Source organism: Quercus robur, chromosome 3 (assembly GCF_932294415.1).
Source record: "Quercus robur chromosome 3, dhQueRobu3.1, whole genome shotgun sequence".
NCBI classification, from domain to species: domain Eukaryota; kingdom Viridiplantae; phylum Streptophyta; class Magnoliopsida; order Fagales; family Fagaceae; genus Quercus; species Quercus robur.
The window spans coordinates 63,435,885-63,454,097 of NC_065536.1; the positions used below are offsets into that span (position 1 = coordinate 63,435,885).

The 18,213-nt window shown below is 35.1% G+C and overlaps 1 protein-coding gene across 1 annotated transcript in view; it reads right to left on the minus strand.

The window, feature by feature from the left end:
- Positions 1 to 2,948, minus strand: part of LOC126719922 (disease resistance protein Roq1-like) — a 71,220-nt gene extending 68,272 nt beyond the window's left edge. The window contains exon 1 of the mRNA XM_050422421.1: positions 2,350 to 2,948. Within this exon, the coding sequence (XP_050278378.1) occupies positions 2,350 to 2,855 (506 nt within the window). The 5' untranslated portion in view covers positions 2,856 to 2,948. The remainder of the gene's footprint in view (positions 1 to 2,349) is intronic.
- Positions 2,949 to 18,213: the final 15,265 nt, after the last annotated feature.

Genomic DNA, 18,213 nt, shown 5'->3' on the forward strand with positions numbered 1-18,213 from the left:
CATGGAGTTTTGCTTTGGGGGTGTCTTGCATCCCTTGCGCCACAAACAAATTGTCGGTGACGGAGAAGGGTGTAATGTGTGGAAGTTGTTTGTTTGTTGAGAAAATTTTGGAAAGGTAAGAAAAGTTGTTTCGGAAAAAATATTGTATAGAAAATTTGTAGGAGTTTTTTTTTTTTTTTTGGGGGGGGGGTTAAATATGTATAATTTTTTGTTGTATTTAGGTATTCTAGAGGAGATTTAAAAAAAAAAAAAAGTTCTTTCCCTTTTTTTCCTCCAATTTGGAAAAGAAAAGATAAATAATTTTTCCCTAATTTATAATTTTTTTAATTAAAATTTTTCAAAATAACAAAACCACATATTACTAAGCATGAATTGTAATTTAACCTATAAAAATGAGCTATTATTTTGTGTAATTTTGTCTGCATATTATTTTGGGTAAAAAAAATGTAAAAGTGAGTCTTTATATAGAGGTATCCTTTTTGTAGTATAAGCTGTAAGAATGTAGGGCAAGTTTAATACTATAATGGGCCCAAGCCCAGTAAGCTAACATGTATATACTAATAATTGACATCGATCATCTATGCTCACAAATCTAATGTAATTGTTTAGGTAATTCATTATAAAGACTTTAAATACGGGAATTTGTTTTAGCTGAAGTCCAAAACCAACCAATCAACAACAAAAAGCGTACCATTTTTTTTTTTTTTGAGAATTAATGATATTTATTTTTTTGCCAAAATGCACCATCTTCCCTTGAGATTTCTTGAAATGATATTTTTACCTTGAGGTTTAATAAATGAAAATAGTGACAGAGCCAGACTTTGGATTTATGGGAATAAGATTAAAATAAAATATTGAAGAAAAAAATTAATTCCAAAAATTTTTATTACTTATAATAAAAAATAGTTAATTTATTAAAAAAAATTGATTGATAAAGAAAACGTAGTGTAGATGTAAGTTATATCTTTTTTTTTTTTTTTTTGGTCATTGGTTTCAATTTCTTATTTGAGCCTAGTATTAGAGGTTTTTTTTTTTTTTTTTTTTGGACAGCACCTAGTAGTATTGGAATTAGTATGATGACGTCATTGTTTTGTTTAAACTACATCATAATTTAAGCTGACTATAATTAATATATATATATATATATATATATATTACAAAGAAGTATAACATATAATTTGAATGCTTAAAAGTGAGATGAAAAATAAATTAACTTGGAGGTATTAATAATATGGTCATATATTCAAATTTTTTAAAATGTTCTATGTATGTCTTTGATTTTTTAAAGTCGCTTAAAAAGTATATAGCAATGTAAAAAAAAGTTTTAAAAAAACAAGTAAAATTCAAAAAATTGGTTAGAAAAAATTGTGAAAACATACCATGTCATAAATTTTATGCTACAAATAAGAATTTTTTTTCCTTGATTATATTGGGAGAGTTAAAAGACTAAAGTATATAGCAGTTCCAAAGAATTCTGAAAACAACAACATATAAAAATTAGGGGATATTGCGATAGTATATCATGTTATAATTTTTGTTTAGATAATGACAGAAATTTAATTCAATGTGAATGTATATCATGTTATTATTTTAAGGTTACAAATAAGATTTTTTTTTTTATTTTTTTTTTTATGCTTTTGGAGAGTGTTATTTTCAATTAAAATTTTAAATTAAGAATATTTTATACACATAAAACTAAAATTTTAATTTTTAAGAGAACCTGGAGGGAATTTAGGGGTGGGGTTGGGGGCAATTGCGCCCACCCCGCTGGTCTGGCTCCACCCCAGATGCAACAGATAAGTTCATCACCTCTTATAAGTTATAACAAAACTCTTATATAATGGAATATTCAATTAGAAAAGTAATGATTTGAGGGAAGATGAACTTATCTGTATTTATAGAATTTCAAAAATGAGAGTGTCGTATCTTGAAATGTTTGGGAATAAGTGTCGTCTTGTGAAACCTCAAAGAATATTGATGCATTACTTTAAAAAAAATTAAAATAATAAGAATAGACATGTTTAGAGGGCGTGAATGGAATACTAGCTGTATTTTCTACAATGGAATTAGGCAAGAATGATGGACTTGACACTTGCTATTTTTAACAAATATATATAAAGTAACTTATGTGTGATCCATATAATATTTTTGACTTGAAAATTTATACGAGAAACTGAAACTCATCAAATTCCCTTTGAAGTGTAATTAATTATATACAAACTTTGCAAAAGTTACTCAATTATCAAAGTTGGAATTTGATTGATTTAAATATCACTAGCTAGTAGAAAATCAAAAGCAAAAAAGACAAGAAAAGAAAGTGATCGTATGGTCAAGTGAAGAAATTCTTACTTGTCTCGTAAATCCCATCCAGCAATTTTAGCAACTTGTGTCAAAGCAGCTTTCCATCTATATACTTCCTCTATGTTATCTTTGTAATGCTCTTCATGTTTAGCAAAGGCTTCTCCAAAAGTCTTCTTCAGATTCCCCACATCACTAGGATCTATGTAGTGGAAAACAGGCAAAACTATAAGCCTCTCCTTTTTCATGCACTCAACAATCTTTGCTAGTTCAACCAAACACCATCTCGATGAAGCGTAGTCTTGTGAGATAATAACGACAGCAAATCTCGATTCTTCTATTGCTCTCAAGAGTTCTGGAGCAATAAATGTTCCTCGCTCAAGTTTTTCATCATCCCTGAATGTGAATATACCTTTCTGATTCAAAGCAGCATATAGATGATCTGTAAAATTTTTACGGGTGTCACTCCCTCTAAAACTAAGAAAGACATCATATGTCCATCCAGACATGGTAGAAGAAGAAGATGAGGATGCACTTTTGGTGCCCATAAAAGCCATCGGATATTAACTTGGTGATTCTTGAACTATAAAATAGATATGTATCAAGTATAATGAAGCCAAAAACACAGAGAGAGAGAGAGAGAGAGAAGGTGAAGGTGTCACCGCCAACTCCCATAGATGAATTAGCGCCTATATATATGCAAGTAGTTCTCCGCGTACCGCGTTGTGGTTAAAAATAAGTGACTTTTAGGTAATTGACTTAGTTAAATGCACTTTCTATTTCGAACATTAGAAAATAAGCTAATAGAAAAAAAAAATATAATTATATATCTATATATAATATATATGGGAGGGTATCATTATAGTACCCTTCACACAGACAAACTTTTCTTTACTATTTTTTGAGGTGGGTCACCGACACAAACCCGACAACCCACTACCCTTCTTTTTCTTTTTCTTTTTACAGGAAAAACAGCAGTAAACACCGTAAACACGCTTTTAAGGACAACGCGCAATGGACTTAAACTTCTATCAAATTATAAATGGGTAATGTGTTGTCAAGTTTGTGTCTGTGAGTACTACCATTATATTCCATCCCATATATAGATATATTTTTGTTTTCTAATATTTGAAATAAAAAGTGCTTTTAAATAAATGGCTGGCTTACTTTAAGAAAAAAAAAAAAACTAGTTTATTTTGTTTATTTATTTATTTTATTATTAAATGGTGAGATAAATGGATTTAAGCACATAAGCAAGGGAATAAAAAGAAATGCACTAAATTTGTTATGAACCTAATTGGTGTATTGGTTGCTTAGAGGGAATTAAGACCTTTTTATTGATAAATAGACTACTTCAAAGCAGTCCAGCTAACAATTTATCGTATCATTATCTAGTTAACCAATGCTGTATATTCAAGAGTTAAAACCTTCTTCTCTCTTCTTGTATGTGTTAAAAATACTTAATATGCTAAAAAAAATCCTAATAACAAAAATAAAATCTTAAATAATAAAATTAAATAAAAACTAAGCACATAATAGAAGTGCATTAGCTTTAAGAGGTTTTTAAAACAACTTTAGAGGTTAAAAAAAAATTACAATTTTTGGTCTATCATTTTTTATATAAGATTATGATAGTTTAAGATTACAAAATATTTCACATTATTTTAATCTCATCACCTCATTAAATGGTAGTAATCTTATATTATTTATTGGTGAAGATATAATAATTTATATTAACAAAATTGTACATACTAATAAATTTATTATACTTATAAAAATGATTAAAATACCAAAAAAAAATCCTAAAATACATCAAAACCACTAAAAAGAGAATGTTATTGTTTGAAGTAAACTGCAATGGTATGTAGCACTGTAAACCCGTGTTTTCCACGAAGGTACTATAATGTACAGTAATCTCCTCTAATAATTTTCTCGCAATGCGCAATGGATTTTTATCAGTCATTGTCAATTGCCCATACATTCATTCAAACGTACAACAGAAGCTTTACCACTGTTTCCACAATACATGCCTTCTTCTCTTGTTGACTGAGGATTAAGATTAAGAAGAGTGTGTGAATGCATTGAAAAAGAAGAGTAGTGGGTTGTCTGTGGGAGTACTACCATGATACCATCACATCCCATATGTGTCAGTTGTCTCCTGACTTTCCTCTAATTTTCTGACAACGCGCAATGCATCATAAACTTTTATGAGTTTTCCACAATACATGCCAGAAACTTTACCATTCTTTCCACAATACATGCCTTCTCTTTTTGACTGAAAATTATGAACACAGAGTGAACGCATTGAAAAATATATATTGTAATCAATTGCATGCCATTTTTTTTTTTTTTAAAGTAAGTCAAGTGAAGTAAATATTTTGATATTATATTTCTATTTGTTGGAGACTTGGAGCTATCTAACTATAAACCAACAAAACAAAACAAAACATGAAAAATTGATGAAGAAGTTTGTCCACAAATTAAAAAGAAAGTCCAAGAATCTTCAAGTCAATTGTCATGAAATTTTCCAAGAGTCCAATACGGTGCTTATAAGTCATCATATGTTGACGAACACTTCCACATCCACATCCACAATATACCAAATTGAAAAGAAAGTACCTTGCTTTTACTTGTTGATCAATGACCATAAAAGTTTTGATAGGCATTACATAATAGAACTTACAAAATAACATTTTCACCACATCCACAAAATATCAAATTTTGGAGTTTCATATGTTATATCTACTTCTATCTCTCTTAATTCCTTGGGTTGATATATATGGTACATTCTCTTTGCCATCCTTAGTTAATTTTTTATTATTATATATGCCTCCATATCTATGAGTTTTCAGATGTCCAAATTATCATTAAGGATAGGTGTACATATAAAGAGAGTTAGAGACAAAAAAGGTTATAAGGTATGTGTCATTTGGAATAAATGTGACAAAAGAGGTGAAATGTGGACATGGAAGGGAGCAGGGAGTTTCGGGTTCACATGACTCAATATTCCCAAATAACCAAAAGGGGTTCGGGTTCTCGTATAAAAAATAAAATGTTTACATCTATAATATTTTTACAATAAATTATAAGTAGTAAGTTGTTATTAACATTGTTATAAAAATGTGAATTGTATCGTGAATTAATTTGTTATTTTTCTTTATTATGTATCGTATAGTATCGTGTATCGTAAGATACACAAATATATATATATATATATATATAAAGGGTATATTTATTATAAATTTTGAATATATTCAACGAATGACTAATTTATTCATCACTTATGTAATAATATTTTGCAAATTAACTAAATAAATCAAACTAACACGTGTTTATAACATACACATTCAAATTGCTTAAATTCAAAAGTGATAATATATTATAAATGACCCAAAAATAATAAAATTTTTCATCATATTCATCATTCTGACTAATCAACCTCATAGAAGTCAATGCTATCATCACATTTATCATTTTGCAAACTTATTTCTTCATTAAAACCGTTTTCGTCGCTATTGACATACACTATCTCTTCTTGTTCTTTTTATTTTAATAAATTTTTTCAAAAATATTTCTTCTTGGCATTCTAGTTTCTTGGACTTATAACAATAATGACAAAAATAAAAAATAATTATATTATCAATTAATATCTTATTCATAGTATATAAAATATATTTGTAAATATTAAAGTGAAGTGTAAGTGTGTACGGTGTAGTCTAAATTTTGTAGGAGGAAGAGAGGAAAAAAAAACTTATGAATATGTTATTTTATTAGGCTAAATTATGTAACCTAATAATTTTCTATTAAAAAGAAGTCTAACAACTTGTTAGATTCAAATAAAAGTATAAATTTTAACAAAAAATCTCATTTTATAGTATTTGTCTATATATCGTACGATATATACAATTCTACAATACGATACGGTTCATACAATACACACATTGTATCGTACAATTTATAAGCACTTATAATACATCAAAGTGCCCCTAGGTCATAATGAGGTGGACAAGTCAAACTCCACAATCAAAGTGAGACTGCTTATGAATATGTTAGTTTATTAGGCTAAATTATGTAACCTAATAATTTTCTATTAAAAACAAGTCTAATAACTTGTTAGATTTAAATAAAAGTATAAATTTTAACAAAAAAATCTCATTTTAAATATGTTAGTTTATTAGGCTAAATTATGTAACATAATAATTTTCTATTAAAAACAAGTCTAACAACTTGTTAGATTTAAATAAAAGTATAAATTTTAACAAAAAAAACTCATTTTAAAGAAATTCTCTATATATCGTACGATATGTATAATACTATAATACAATACGATTTATACAATACACATATTGTATCGTACGATTTATAAGTCCAAACCCTATACATCAAAGTGCCTCTAGGTCATAATGAAGTGGACAGGTCAAACTCCACAATCAAAGTGAGACTGTTATGAGATGCACTAACTATTGTCGGGGCAACTTTGTTTTAAGGCATAGACCAAAAACAATTGACTGCCCAATGCAAATTACCCAGTGGCCCACTACTACCATCATACCCTCCCACTTTTATTTATGCTAAGTTAGCAAATCTTCGGTGTAATCCACTTGTATCTGTGACCCACCTCAAAAAAAAAAGTTTGCATCTGTGTGAGACTGTACTACCATGATTGAAGATACCATCCCATATTTTTTTTGTATATATAAATATATATATTTGCTTATTTTCTAACATTGAAATAAAAAGTGCGTTTAAATAAATTACTGGCTTACTTAAAAACAAAAAACCTACTTTATTTTGTTTATTATAAAACTATTAAAGGGTGAGATAAATTGATTTTAGCAAGGGAATAAATAAAATAAGTTGTAAATAATTGGTAAATCTTTGTGTAATCCACTTCTGTGTAATCTACTTTTTGGAACAATGAATAAGTGCATGTTGAATGATATTACGCATACATTTATAAATAAAAATTACAAGCTAATCTTAGCATGCTAGGTTTTAGTTGGTGCATTCTGTGTATAAAATCGTATACATATTTATTTTTCTTCTATTGTGGAATTATTACACTATTAGAATTAAATTATAAATTTAAGGATTTATGCATTATTCAACTTATATTGGGTTGATTTTTTTTTCTTTTTTAATTCTTTTTATATGTATGGTGTAAGGACACGATTCTCACACGGCCCAACAATGACGTTGGGCTCGCACGTGAAGGATCCCTCACAATAAGATTTGTAGAGAGTGGGCTTGAAAGGCTAGCGTTTGGTCATAGGGCGTTGGTCCAGACCGGACTTTAGGGAAACTCAGATAAGAAAAGGCTTCAGCCTGGATATCCAAGCCCCACAGCTTTGTAACTAGAGGGATTGGACTCCTCGGATCATGTCCGAGGAGCACTAATGTTTTTCTCCGGTTACCCGGCGGTGGGTTTTTCGTGGTGGTGTACATATATTGTCCGGGCATTCTCATCCCTGGAGTTTTTCCCAGGAAGTGAGATGGGGCCTTTTTCTGATTAGTTTACCTTCTCTTTTATACCAGCCTGCGTTCGCTGTCACTCGTCCACGTGTAGGGTTAACTTTTTCAGAACTGACATTTGTCCCGTCAGTCTAATCCCGGAATTGCTGGGATGGTAGATAAAGCCTAAGAATCCGGTTCTGTTAGGTGTATAGTCTTGTCTGGAAAGGGTAGTAAGGGTAACTTTCCCAAGATATTTTTAGATCTTCTTACGGATTTGTTCTTATAGCTCTCTTTTACCCATTTTCTCAAGGGAGCTTTAGGTTTGCCGAGGACTAAACCGTCCTCGGCTGCATATCTGGGCCATTCTCGGCCTTATACTTTTGAGTTTGGGCCATAACTTTTTTCGGCTTGGGCCTGCGGGCTCCCCATGAGCAAGTGGGCCTGGCCCATAAACTATCGGGCCCCACAATAGCCCCTCAAAACCCTGCTGTCCAACATCTTGGTTGGAAAGGTGGGTTTTGGTAATACCGAGCCTTTATTATGGCTCATTCATTTCAGCCCTTGAAGGACGCGGGTAACTCTTCACATGCCCAGGGAATGTACCGGTCTACGAGCTGTTTCCCTTAATTTGCGCACGTTGCCCTTATGCCGTTTGGGTATTCGAGGCGCGTCTTTAATATCCTCCCTTTACGAGGCCTCCCAGATCTAACGGTTATTGATGGCGTGGGAGAACGAAACGGCGTATTCTTATTTGTAGGTTTCCCTGGGGATCTGAACGTGTTATGTACCATTTTCTTCGTCCCTTATATAAAGAGAGAAGACAAAAGGTGATTCTCTCATATCTGAATCCCCCAGGCTCTTCCCAGAGTTCACTTCTTCCTTCTGGTTATACCCTATCCAATAATACGTTCACCATAGTAGTCAGCCATGAATAAACCATTCCTTTCCCAGAAACGCCATGTCCTAATAAAGCTTGAGATGGCTCTATCAGGGCAAGGATGGCGGAGACTCAAGATTTGTCTCCCCATCCTTTTAGCCAAAATCCGAAGTAGGGACTCTTCATATCTTAATTTCGGCATGACTGAGTCAAAGACATCCATTATCACCACCACCTGTTCTCTCATGAGCATATCTAACATGGCGTCAGTGTGTTAGGAGTCAAGACTGGGGCAGGGACTAAGTGCCCCTGCTTCTTCCTCTCTTCGTTCACTGGCGCCTCCTTTTGTCTCCCTTTCTTCCTTCTCACCTTTTCCCTCTTCTTCTCCTCCTTCCTACTCATGTCCTCCATCTTCTTCATTCATCTCCTCCATCTTCCTCATCCTTTGCTCTCCTTGATGACAAGAGCTTGCTGAAGTGCTTCCATGTGTTCCAATTCTTCTTCCTTCTCCTTCATCTTTTTCTAAAGAAGGTTCTTCTCCTGATATGAGCAGTACTGAGGCAGAGATTGGAGAGACTTTGAAGGCGAGTTTAAAAGACACCTGACTGTTTACTTATCTGTATTGCGGATGCTATGGTTGCTTTGGCAATTCTTTTTTTGTATAGGCTTGTTTAAGCCCTTCTTTGTACGTTGTAATAATTTTTCATATTAATAAAAGTCATTGTTATTCTACTTCGCATGTTCTGTTTATATGTTTTAATAAATTTGCGAGCACTGCTCGGCGCAATAGTATAGCATTTGAATCAATGACAACTAAGGCCAAAATACTTGCTAATAAAAAGATGCCACCATAACTTTAACAGAATTATTTGACATAGCAATGCCGACCAGGGAGGGACGACACTTACCTCAAAATTAGCCGAGATGAGGACTGAGTGTTCGATACGGTGTAAGAAGTAACTATCCGAGGACATGTCGTCCGCAAAATGAACAGTTTCCTTAGGCTATTGAATAGGGGGTCATTTGGCCATCTTAACACGCTGGCTTTAACATTTTACAGTATTTGAGCCGAGGACTTTCCCATCCGAGTAGCTGTCGTTCCAATGGGCTTGAGTCCAAGGACCATGTAAGGCTTAGGTTCTGTCCAGAACTTATTTTTTGTGTGCTTGGTTTCCCCCATAGGCTTGAGTCCGAGGACCATGCAATGCCTTGGTTCTGTCCAAAACTTATTTTTAGTACTTGGTTTCCCCATAGGCTTGAGTCCGAGGACCATGCAATGCCTTGGTTCTGTCCAAAACTTTTTGAGTTCAATTTCTCCCTTTCATCAGGCATTTCACGAGGCACCGAGCAGGAGGTTGTCCTCGGCAACGGCTATTCCCTAGCGCGGGCCGTAATCCCTGGGCCCTCATGCAGAACGGGCCTGGGCCATGAATTCACTAGGCCCACGAATTAAGAGGTATCTCTGCAGCCTTTGGCCACGCGGTACTTTCTGACGTCCCAATGTTCGAGGTGCACCTTTACAAGGCTCCTTTAATCTTGTGGTTGCAGTTGACGTGGGAAATTGTGCCAGAGCCATTTTGTCTGTAGCGTCCCTCGGGATGCCGCGTGAATTAAATGCCACCACCTTATTCCCTTAAATAGATGGGAGAGGCAGTTGCTTTACCTATACACAACTCCTTCAGCTTTCTCCCAAATCCCAGCTCCTATACTCAGTGCTGTTCTTCCTTAGCATAACATGTTTGAGGCGAGGGTTGGGAAGAAAGAATTCTCTCTGCCACAGAAGCGCCGTGTCCTTATGAGGCTCAACATAGTAAGTTATGGGCACAGGAAGCATAAGTTCAAGAGAATACTCCATTTCGACCGAGGGGAGAGGGTGTCTCTCCCTCTTTTAGTCAAAATCCGAAGCAGGTTCTGTTCATGCTAGAGTTTTGGTGTGTCAGAAGAAAGATTCTCCGCCGTCAGCGCCTCTGCCTTGTGGCGGGCAAATATTTAGAGAAAGCCCCTCAACTTCCAATTCCCTGCACCTTTCCTTCAGCGGTGTCAAGCTCAAGTTGGGTTTCTTTTGCTGCCTGAGTCATGGGTATGTAAAAGCATTGAGGAAGAACAAGGTCTTGGAGCAGTAGCCAACCTCGACCGAGGGGAGAGGGTGTCTTTCCCTCTTTTAGTCAAAATCCGAAGCAGGTTCTGTTCATGCCAGAGTTTTGGTGTGTCAGAAGAAAGATTCTCCGCCGTCAGCGCCTCTGCCTTGTGGCGGGCAAATATTTAGAGAAAGCCCCTCAACTTCCAACTCCCTGCACCTTTCCTTCAGTGGTGTCAGGCTCAAGTTGGGTTTCTTTTGCTGCCTGAGTCATGGGTATGTAAAAGCATTGAGGAAGAACAAGGTCTTGGAGCAGTAGCCAACCTCTCCTCTGATCTACTTCCTCGGCCTTGTTTTATTTTCTTGTATCTTTCCTTTTGATTATGTGATTAGCTTTAGTAGCCAACCTCTCGTCTGTACTGCTCCTCGGCTTTATTTTATATATTTTTTCTTGTATCTTCCTACTCAATTATGTAGTGAGCTCTGACATAAGCTGATTCCAGCTTTTCATTGTACGTTGTACTATTTCTTTGTTTTAGTAAAAATAGAAATTTATTTACATATTTTGAGTACTGATCTTTTGGCAACACTACTTTGTGAATGGGTGTGCTCCATGTGTGTGTTTCTTCGAGAATATTTAGAGCAAGATACCTTGAAACATAATCTAACTAACTCTAATCTACCAATACTACCAGGCATTATACCAATAATTCATAGTAAATCAAACTTAGGAAACTAACCGGGGTAACAGTTGAATATTCTGTGATAAGCGCGTGAATACCGTCCAAGGCTGAATCTCTAAATAATCCATCCGAGCAGTCGACTGGGAAGTAGGGAACTCCGATTGTGCTTTTGTGTACTTGGTTTCCCCATAGGCTTGAGTCCGAGGACCATGCAAGGCCTTGGTTCTGTCCAAAACTTATGGTTTTTCTTTTGTGTACTTGGTTTCCCCATAGGCTTGAGTCCGAGGACCATGCAAGGCCTTGGTTCTGTCCAAAACTTTTTGTTTTTCTTTCGTGTACTTGGTTTCCCCATAGGCTTGAGTCCGAGGACCATGCAAGGCCTTAGTTCTGTCCAAAACTTATGGTTTTTCTTTTGTGTACTTGGTTTCCCCATAGGCTTGAGTCCGAGGACCATGCAAGGCCTTGGTTCTGTCCAAAACTTATTTTTTTTCTTTTGTGTACTTGGTTTCCCCATAGGCTTGAGTCCGAGGACCATGCAAGGCCTTGGTTCTGTCCAAAACTTTTTGTTTTTCTTTTGTGTACTTGGTTTCCCCATAGGCTTGAGTCCGAGGATCATGCAAGGCCTTGGTTCTGTCCAAAACTTATGGTTTTTCTTTTGTGTACTTGGTTTCCCCATAGGCTTGAGTTCGAGGACCATGCAAGGCCTTGGTTCTGTCCAAAACTTATGGTTTTTCTTTTGTGTACTTGGTTTCCCCATAGGCTTGAGTCCGAGGACCATGCAAGGCCTTGATTCTGTCCAAAACTTATGGTTTTTCTTTTGTGTACTTGGTTTCCCCATAGGCTTGAGTCCGAGGACCATGCAAGGCCTTGGTTCTATCCAAAACTTTTTGGGTACTTATTTGCTTTTTTCGCAGGTCAGCCCCTTGGCCATGACTGGGAGAGCTGACTTGAGGTCAGAAGCCCCTAGAGCTGCCCGTGCCGTTGGCACTACAGGATGTAAGCCCTGGCACCAGTTGATATCAGAGCGACAACTGCAGGTCACCGGAGATGGGAAAAACTCGCGAATCTCTGCTTGCTAGAGAGTTGACTCATGCGCCACCCGTGCCAACGCGCAAGCCTTCCCACAGACGGCGCCAATTGTAAGGACACGATTCTCACACGGCCCAACAATGACGTTGGGCTCGCACGTGAAGGATCCCTCACAATAAGATTTGTAAAGAGTGGGCTTGAAAGGCTAGCGTTTGGTCACAGGGCGTTGGTCCAGACCGGACTTTAGGGAAACTCAGATAAGAAAAGGCTTCAGCCTGGATATCCAAGCCCCACAGCTTTGTAACTAGAGGGATTGGACTCCTCGGATCATGTCCGAGGAGCACTAATGTTTTTCTCCGGTTACCCGGCGGTGGGTTTTTCGTGGTGGTGTACATATATTGTCCGGGCATTCTCATCCCTGGAGTTTTTCCCAGGAAGTGAGATGGGGCCTTTTTCTGATTAGTTTACCTTCTCTTTTATACCAGCCTGCGTTCGCTGTCACTCGTCCACGTGTAGGGTCAACTTTTTCAGAATTGACATTTGTCCCGTCAGTCTAATCCCGGAATTGCTGGGATGGTAGATAAAGCCTAAGAATCCGGTTCTGTTAGGTGTATAGTCTTGTCTGGGAAGGGTAGTAAGGGTAACTTTCCCAAGATATTTTTAGATCTTCTTACGGATTTGTTCTTATAGCTCTCTTTTACCCCTTTTCTCAAGGGAGCTTTAGGTTTGTCGAGGACTAAACCGTCCTCGGCTGCATATCTGGGCCATTCTCGGCCTTATACTTTTGAGTTTGGGCCATAACTTTTTTCGGCTTGGGCCTGCGGGCTCCCCATGAGCAAGTGGGCCTGGCCCATAAACTATCGGGCCCCACATATGGAAAGAAAGAAATAAATAAAGGATGATAGCACTATGTTCAAATTTTTTTTTTCAAGTCTCATGATAGCATGTGAGCTGATTGGTTGGCCTTGAGGAGTCCATGGTGGTGACTCAAATACACAATGGATATCATCTTTGTGTAACAGTGATTGCACAACACACACTCAATTAACGAGGAACCTTAATTGTGACTACACTAATTCTTTGAACTATAAGCACAAACATGGCTAGTATTTTCCTCGAGTCATGTATTCATTAGTTGAAGCGTAAGCACAAACATAATTAGTTCTAACAATAATCAGCAATGATAACTAATAGCTACATTGGTTTGGTATGCTTGTTACTGCAATGTGTGGTCGTGACATGTTGGCCCACTTCTTTAAGCATTGATATTTAGGGGTGCCCCATGGACACGGCCGAAAGCAAGAAATTACTTCTTTGTGTTTTCCAAAAGCAAAAGCACAACAAGAAAAAATTGCAATCAATTGCATGCAACTTAAAAAAAAAGGTAAGTCAATATTCTGATATTAGATTTCTATTTGTTGGAGGAATCTAACGATAAAAAAAAAAAAAAAAAAAAAAAAACAAAAAAGTGATGACGAAGTTCGTCCACAAATTGAAAATATAGTCCAAGAACCTTTGAGTCAATTGTCATGAAATTTCCCAAGAGTATACGGTGCTTATAAGTCATCATATATTGACGAACACTTCCACATCCACAAAATACTAAATTGAAAAGAAATTACCTTGACTTTACTCGTTGAACATAAAAGTTTTGATTGGTATTACATAATAGACCTTAAATACCAAATTCATATGTTATAGCTACTTCTATCTCTCTTAATTCCCTAGATTCACATGCATGGTACATTCACTTTGTCATCTTCACTTAATTTTCAATCAATATATATGTCTCCATGTCTATGAGCTTTTGTAGGTCCTAATTTTCATTAACAATAGGTGTAGACACCCCATTTCGTTTTGACCTGTACAATATCCGCTACCAAAATGATTAGCATCGTGTGTGTAGCCCAATGAGCAGATTAATGCAAAAGTGGCCTAATACAATCTAAGCCCAAGCCCAATTATAACCCAAGAACTAAGCCCAAAAAATCATTTCTAACCTAATTTGGCTAAGGTTTACAAAAGGTGCATATGTCAAATATATGATGTGTACGCAGCCAATTTGTGACGTATGCACCTTTTGGACAAAATACTCATATCAGTCCATTTCCATTTTGATGAAATTCTAGGGCAACTAGCCTGATCAACTAGCCACACAAACATCTAACCTAACCTTAGAATACTAGTTCTCCTATAATACCCCAATTTTCACCATCCAAATTCTCTAAACTCTTCCACCTACTAAAAGTCTAAAACTATGCTGAAATATCACTTGAAACCCTAAACCAAAGGGTTGAAGGCTAGAAGGGCAGAAATAGTGATTTGATTGATCTTCAGCCATTCTTTAGTTAAAAGATAATCTCCTACTCGCTAAGATTCTAAACTTTTAGTTGGTGTTACATTCAAAGTTTGTTAGCAAATAACCTAGGGTCATTCAAAAAATCCTAGCCAAATCATTCCAAGTTATTTTGCTCTATAGACATAGTTGTGGTAGTGGGTTTCAGCCAAGGGGCCAGTCATCAACAACGCTATAAGTTCCACAAGGAGGAGATGTAGATTTTTCCATGATCCATATTCTCATCCTTGACTCTTGTTTATTTTGTGTTTTTGAATTATTTTAATTCCTTTCCTTTTTTATTTCATCAGTTTTTTTTTTTTTTTTTTGGATACAAGATAGAATTTCTACTCTAGCCTAATCTAAGTGTATATGTGTGTGAGTCTCTCTCCTAGAGACTTGAACCCCAGCCCTTGCCCCCTCATACCCCACAAGCATTTATCTTTGTGGAGTGACCATCGCACCAAAGGTGCGCGATGGTATCAGTTTTTTTTTTTTTTGAGAGAGTTTTAACCTATGGCGTCCGCTCCTGATAATAGCTCTTTATTATCAGACCAAGACACCAATCAGTTTTTGGTGTAGGCGGGGATTGAACCCCAGATCTCTTATACAACTATCAGAGATTTTACCAGTTGAGCTAACTGGAACCCACTATCTATGTTTCACTATCTTTTCTTAACTATTATGTTTTCTTTTAAATACATATCTTCTACCTTGTTTTATTTCCTTTTTTATCACATGTAATAAAACTCAAGATACCTAGCTAAAAGATCTTTCCTTTCTTTCCTTCTTTGAACCTAAAAACTAAAATATCTTATCTTTTCTCTCTCATTAACTTTAATTTTGATTTCAACCTCACAAGGTAACTAAAAAAACTAGAGATAAATAAGGAAGACATTTGACTCATAAATGAAGGTAACAATAATTACCTGGGTTTCAATCCCTTTTGGAAGTTAATTGATTTTTCATACATAAATGAAAGTAACAATTAATAAGATTGGTTTCAAGATTTAGGCAATAATTCAATTAAGGCTTAATTGGAAGAAGAAATCTTAAAAGCTCCAAGATAATTGAGATATTTGATTTGAACTTAAATGGAAACATAAAAGTCAAATTTACTCTTCCTCAGTTAATCAAGATTCAAGTAAATCCTTAAAACATGTAAGATCATTCAGGACAAATCAAGATCATTTAAGTTTAATAAGGGAAGATACTCAAACTTTAATGAAACTTTCACTTCAATTAAAGTTCTTCTCTCATAAGACTTAATCACCCAACTTTAAACAATGCTCTTAATCTTGGTTGATATCTACATGCATGTGTCTCATACACATGCATGATTGGGTATATATATGCACGCACTTGAGCGTAGTTGATATGATGTTCTCCATGCCTATATGTAGGGACAGACTCAAGATTTTAAGTTAGAGGGGGCCAGAGTATAAATGAAAACAAAATTCCAAGTAGGCATCCTTATAGTATTAACAAATTATAAATACACAAAATCATTGTTTCTTAATACATTTATATGCAATTATCTACCAACAAAGACAAAACAAAAAAAAACAAAAACAAAAAAACCTAGGATTTTTTAATACTAGGCTAGCTAGGATTTTTTTGTTGTTGAAGTTATTCACAATACTTTATTTATTTTTACTATCTCACTTTACAATATACCTAACATCAATGTTCTATTTTTTTACCACTTCATTTAAAATAATATAAACAACTCATTAAAATAATAAGGAAGAGAGAGAATTTGAGTTTTTAATTGAAGGAAGAGAGATAATCTTAATAAAATATTGTCTTAAAAAAAAAAAAAAAAAAAAAAAAAAAAAAAAAAAAACTTGCTACAGTCAACTAGTATTTATATCAGTTTACTGTAGTTACAAAAAATTTAGCTTTAACTTCTTCAATAACACATGGTTTTTTGGTTCTTTGGTGGTAAAATTATTATTATTATTTTTTTACTAAAAGACAATCACTATTGTGAATGCTTTTATTGTTTTTGTTAAGTTTTTAGGTTGAATAGTTGCTAATTGTGCTAGGCTGGTTAGGTTGGGGAGGAGAAGGGCTAAATATTTTGGAAAAGGGGGCCAACAACAAAAAAATGAAAAATATTGTAAGTAAAAAAAAGGCTAGGGGGGCCCAGGCCCCCACCTGGGTCCATCCCCGCCTATATGTTGATGAATGATGATTTGAGCTTGATGCCACAAGTTGTTTATCTCTTTATTTGTATATCTCTTCACATGTTTTTGTGGTCACTTGTTTTATGTTTCTTTGTCTACTTCATAGGACACGTCGACTGCTCTTTAGGCTTTAGATATAGATGCATATTTGCTTGAGTCTCTAGGATAATTTATATTCCATCCAGTTTGAGTAACGATATATGAAGGCTAGCTACGCCTGGGCAAATTTGGGATGCCTAACCTCTTCCCATCCTATACCCTAACTTCGAACCTAGTTTGGTTGAAAGATATTCATGGAGTCATGTTTTGGTTCCTAGACATATAATCAAATAGCAACACGCTGACACCTTCATCTCTTTTTAAGAGGCTCTACATACTCCCAAGCTCACGCTGGCTTAGAGTTTAAAATTGCTTTTAGAAAGGTTAAGTATCACATATCCCGCCTTTGCAAGGAGGAACTAATATGTCGATGTGTCATAAAAATAGGATAAGGTTCACAGAACTTACGGTAGGTATAGTAATTGAGATTCTACTTCTAATTCATTACATGACGTTGAATGGTCAGAGTGGGATCAAGATCATGCTGTTTTTGGATTCATGTGTCTGCTTATTTGCTGAATTTTAATTGATATTGTTTAATGTGGATCTACGTTCATGTTTTAACTTCAATTTTTTTTTTTCGAATTATTATATCTTTGTTTAATCTTTTCTAGTTCTTATTGTTAATTTGAGAACTACTGCCCCTGGACGTAGGCTTTTTGATAACCTTTTGCGCAAAAATTGATATGAGAGCACTCTCACTACCCAATTCCTCATATGATATGCGAATCATTAGTGATAAGAATAGCCAACCTGGGTCATCAATAAAAGCCTTTTGATTTCTTATCATGTACTTAGATAGATAATTTGTTTCAAATACTTACAATTCATGATTTACATGGTGGAAGAGTACTACTAGTTTCAAACTCTAAATTGTGTGTGCCGATTGATCTATAAGCAAAGATTGGTTAGTGATCTCCAAATATCTTTATGTAAAGCCTAATTACAGCTTCTTCATGTCTTATCTTATCATATCCTGCGTGTATATTAATATTCCAATATTTAACCTAAGGATTTGATGAAGAAGATGATTTCATGTTTGAAATGAAGAGGGAAGCCATAGAGGAGACAGAGACACCATTTATGAAGAATGGAAGAATGTTATTAGAGGAGTTAATTGCCTTTTGCAATGGAGAAAGAAATCTTATTCATGTCTTCTTCTCTGCTGAAGA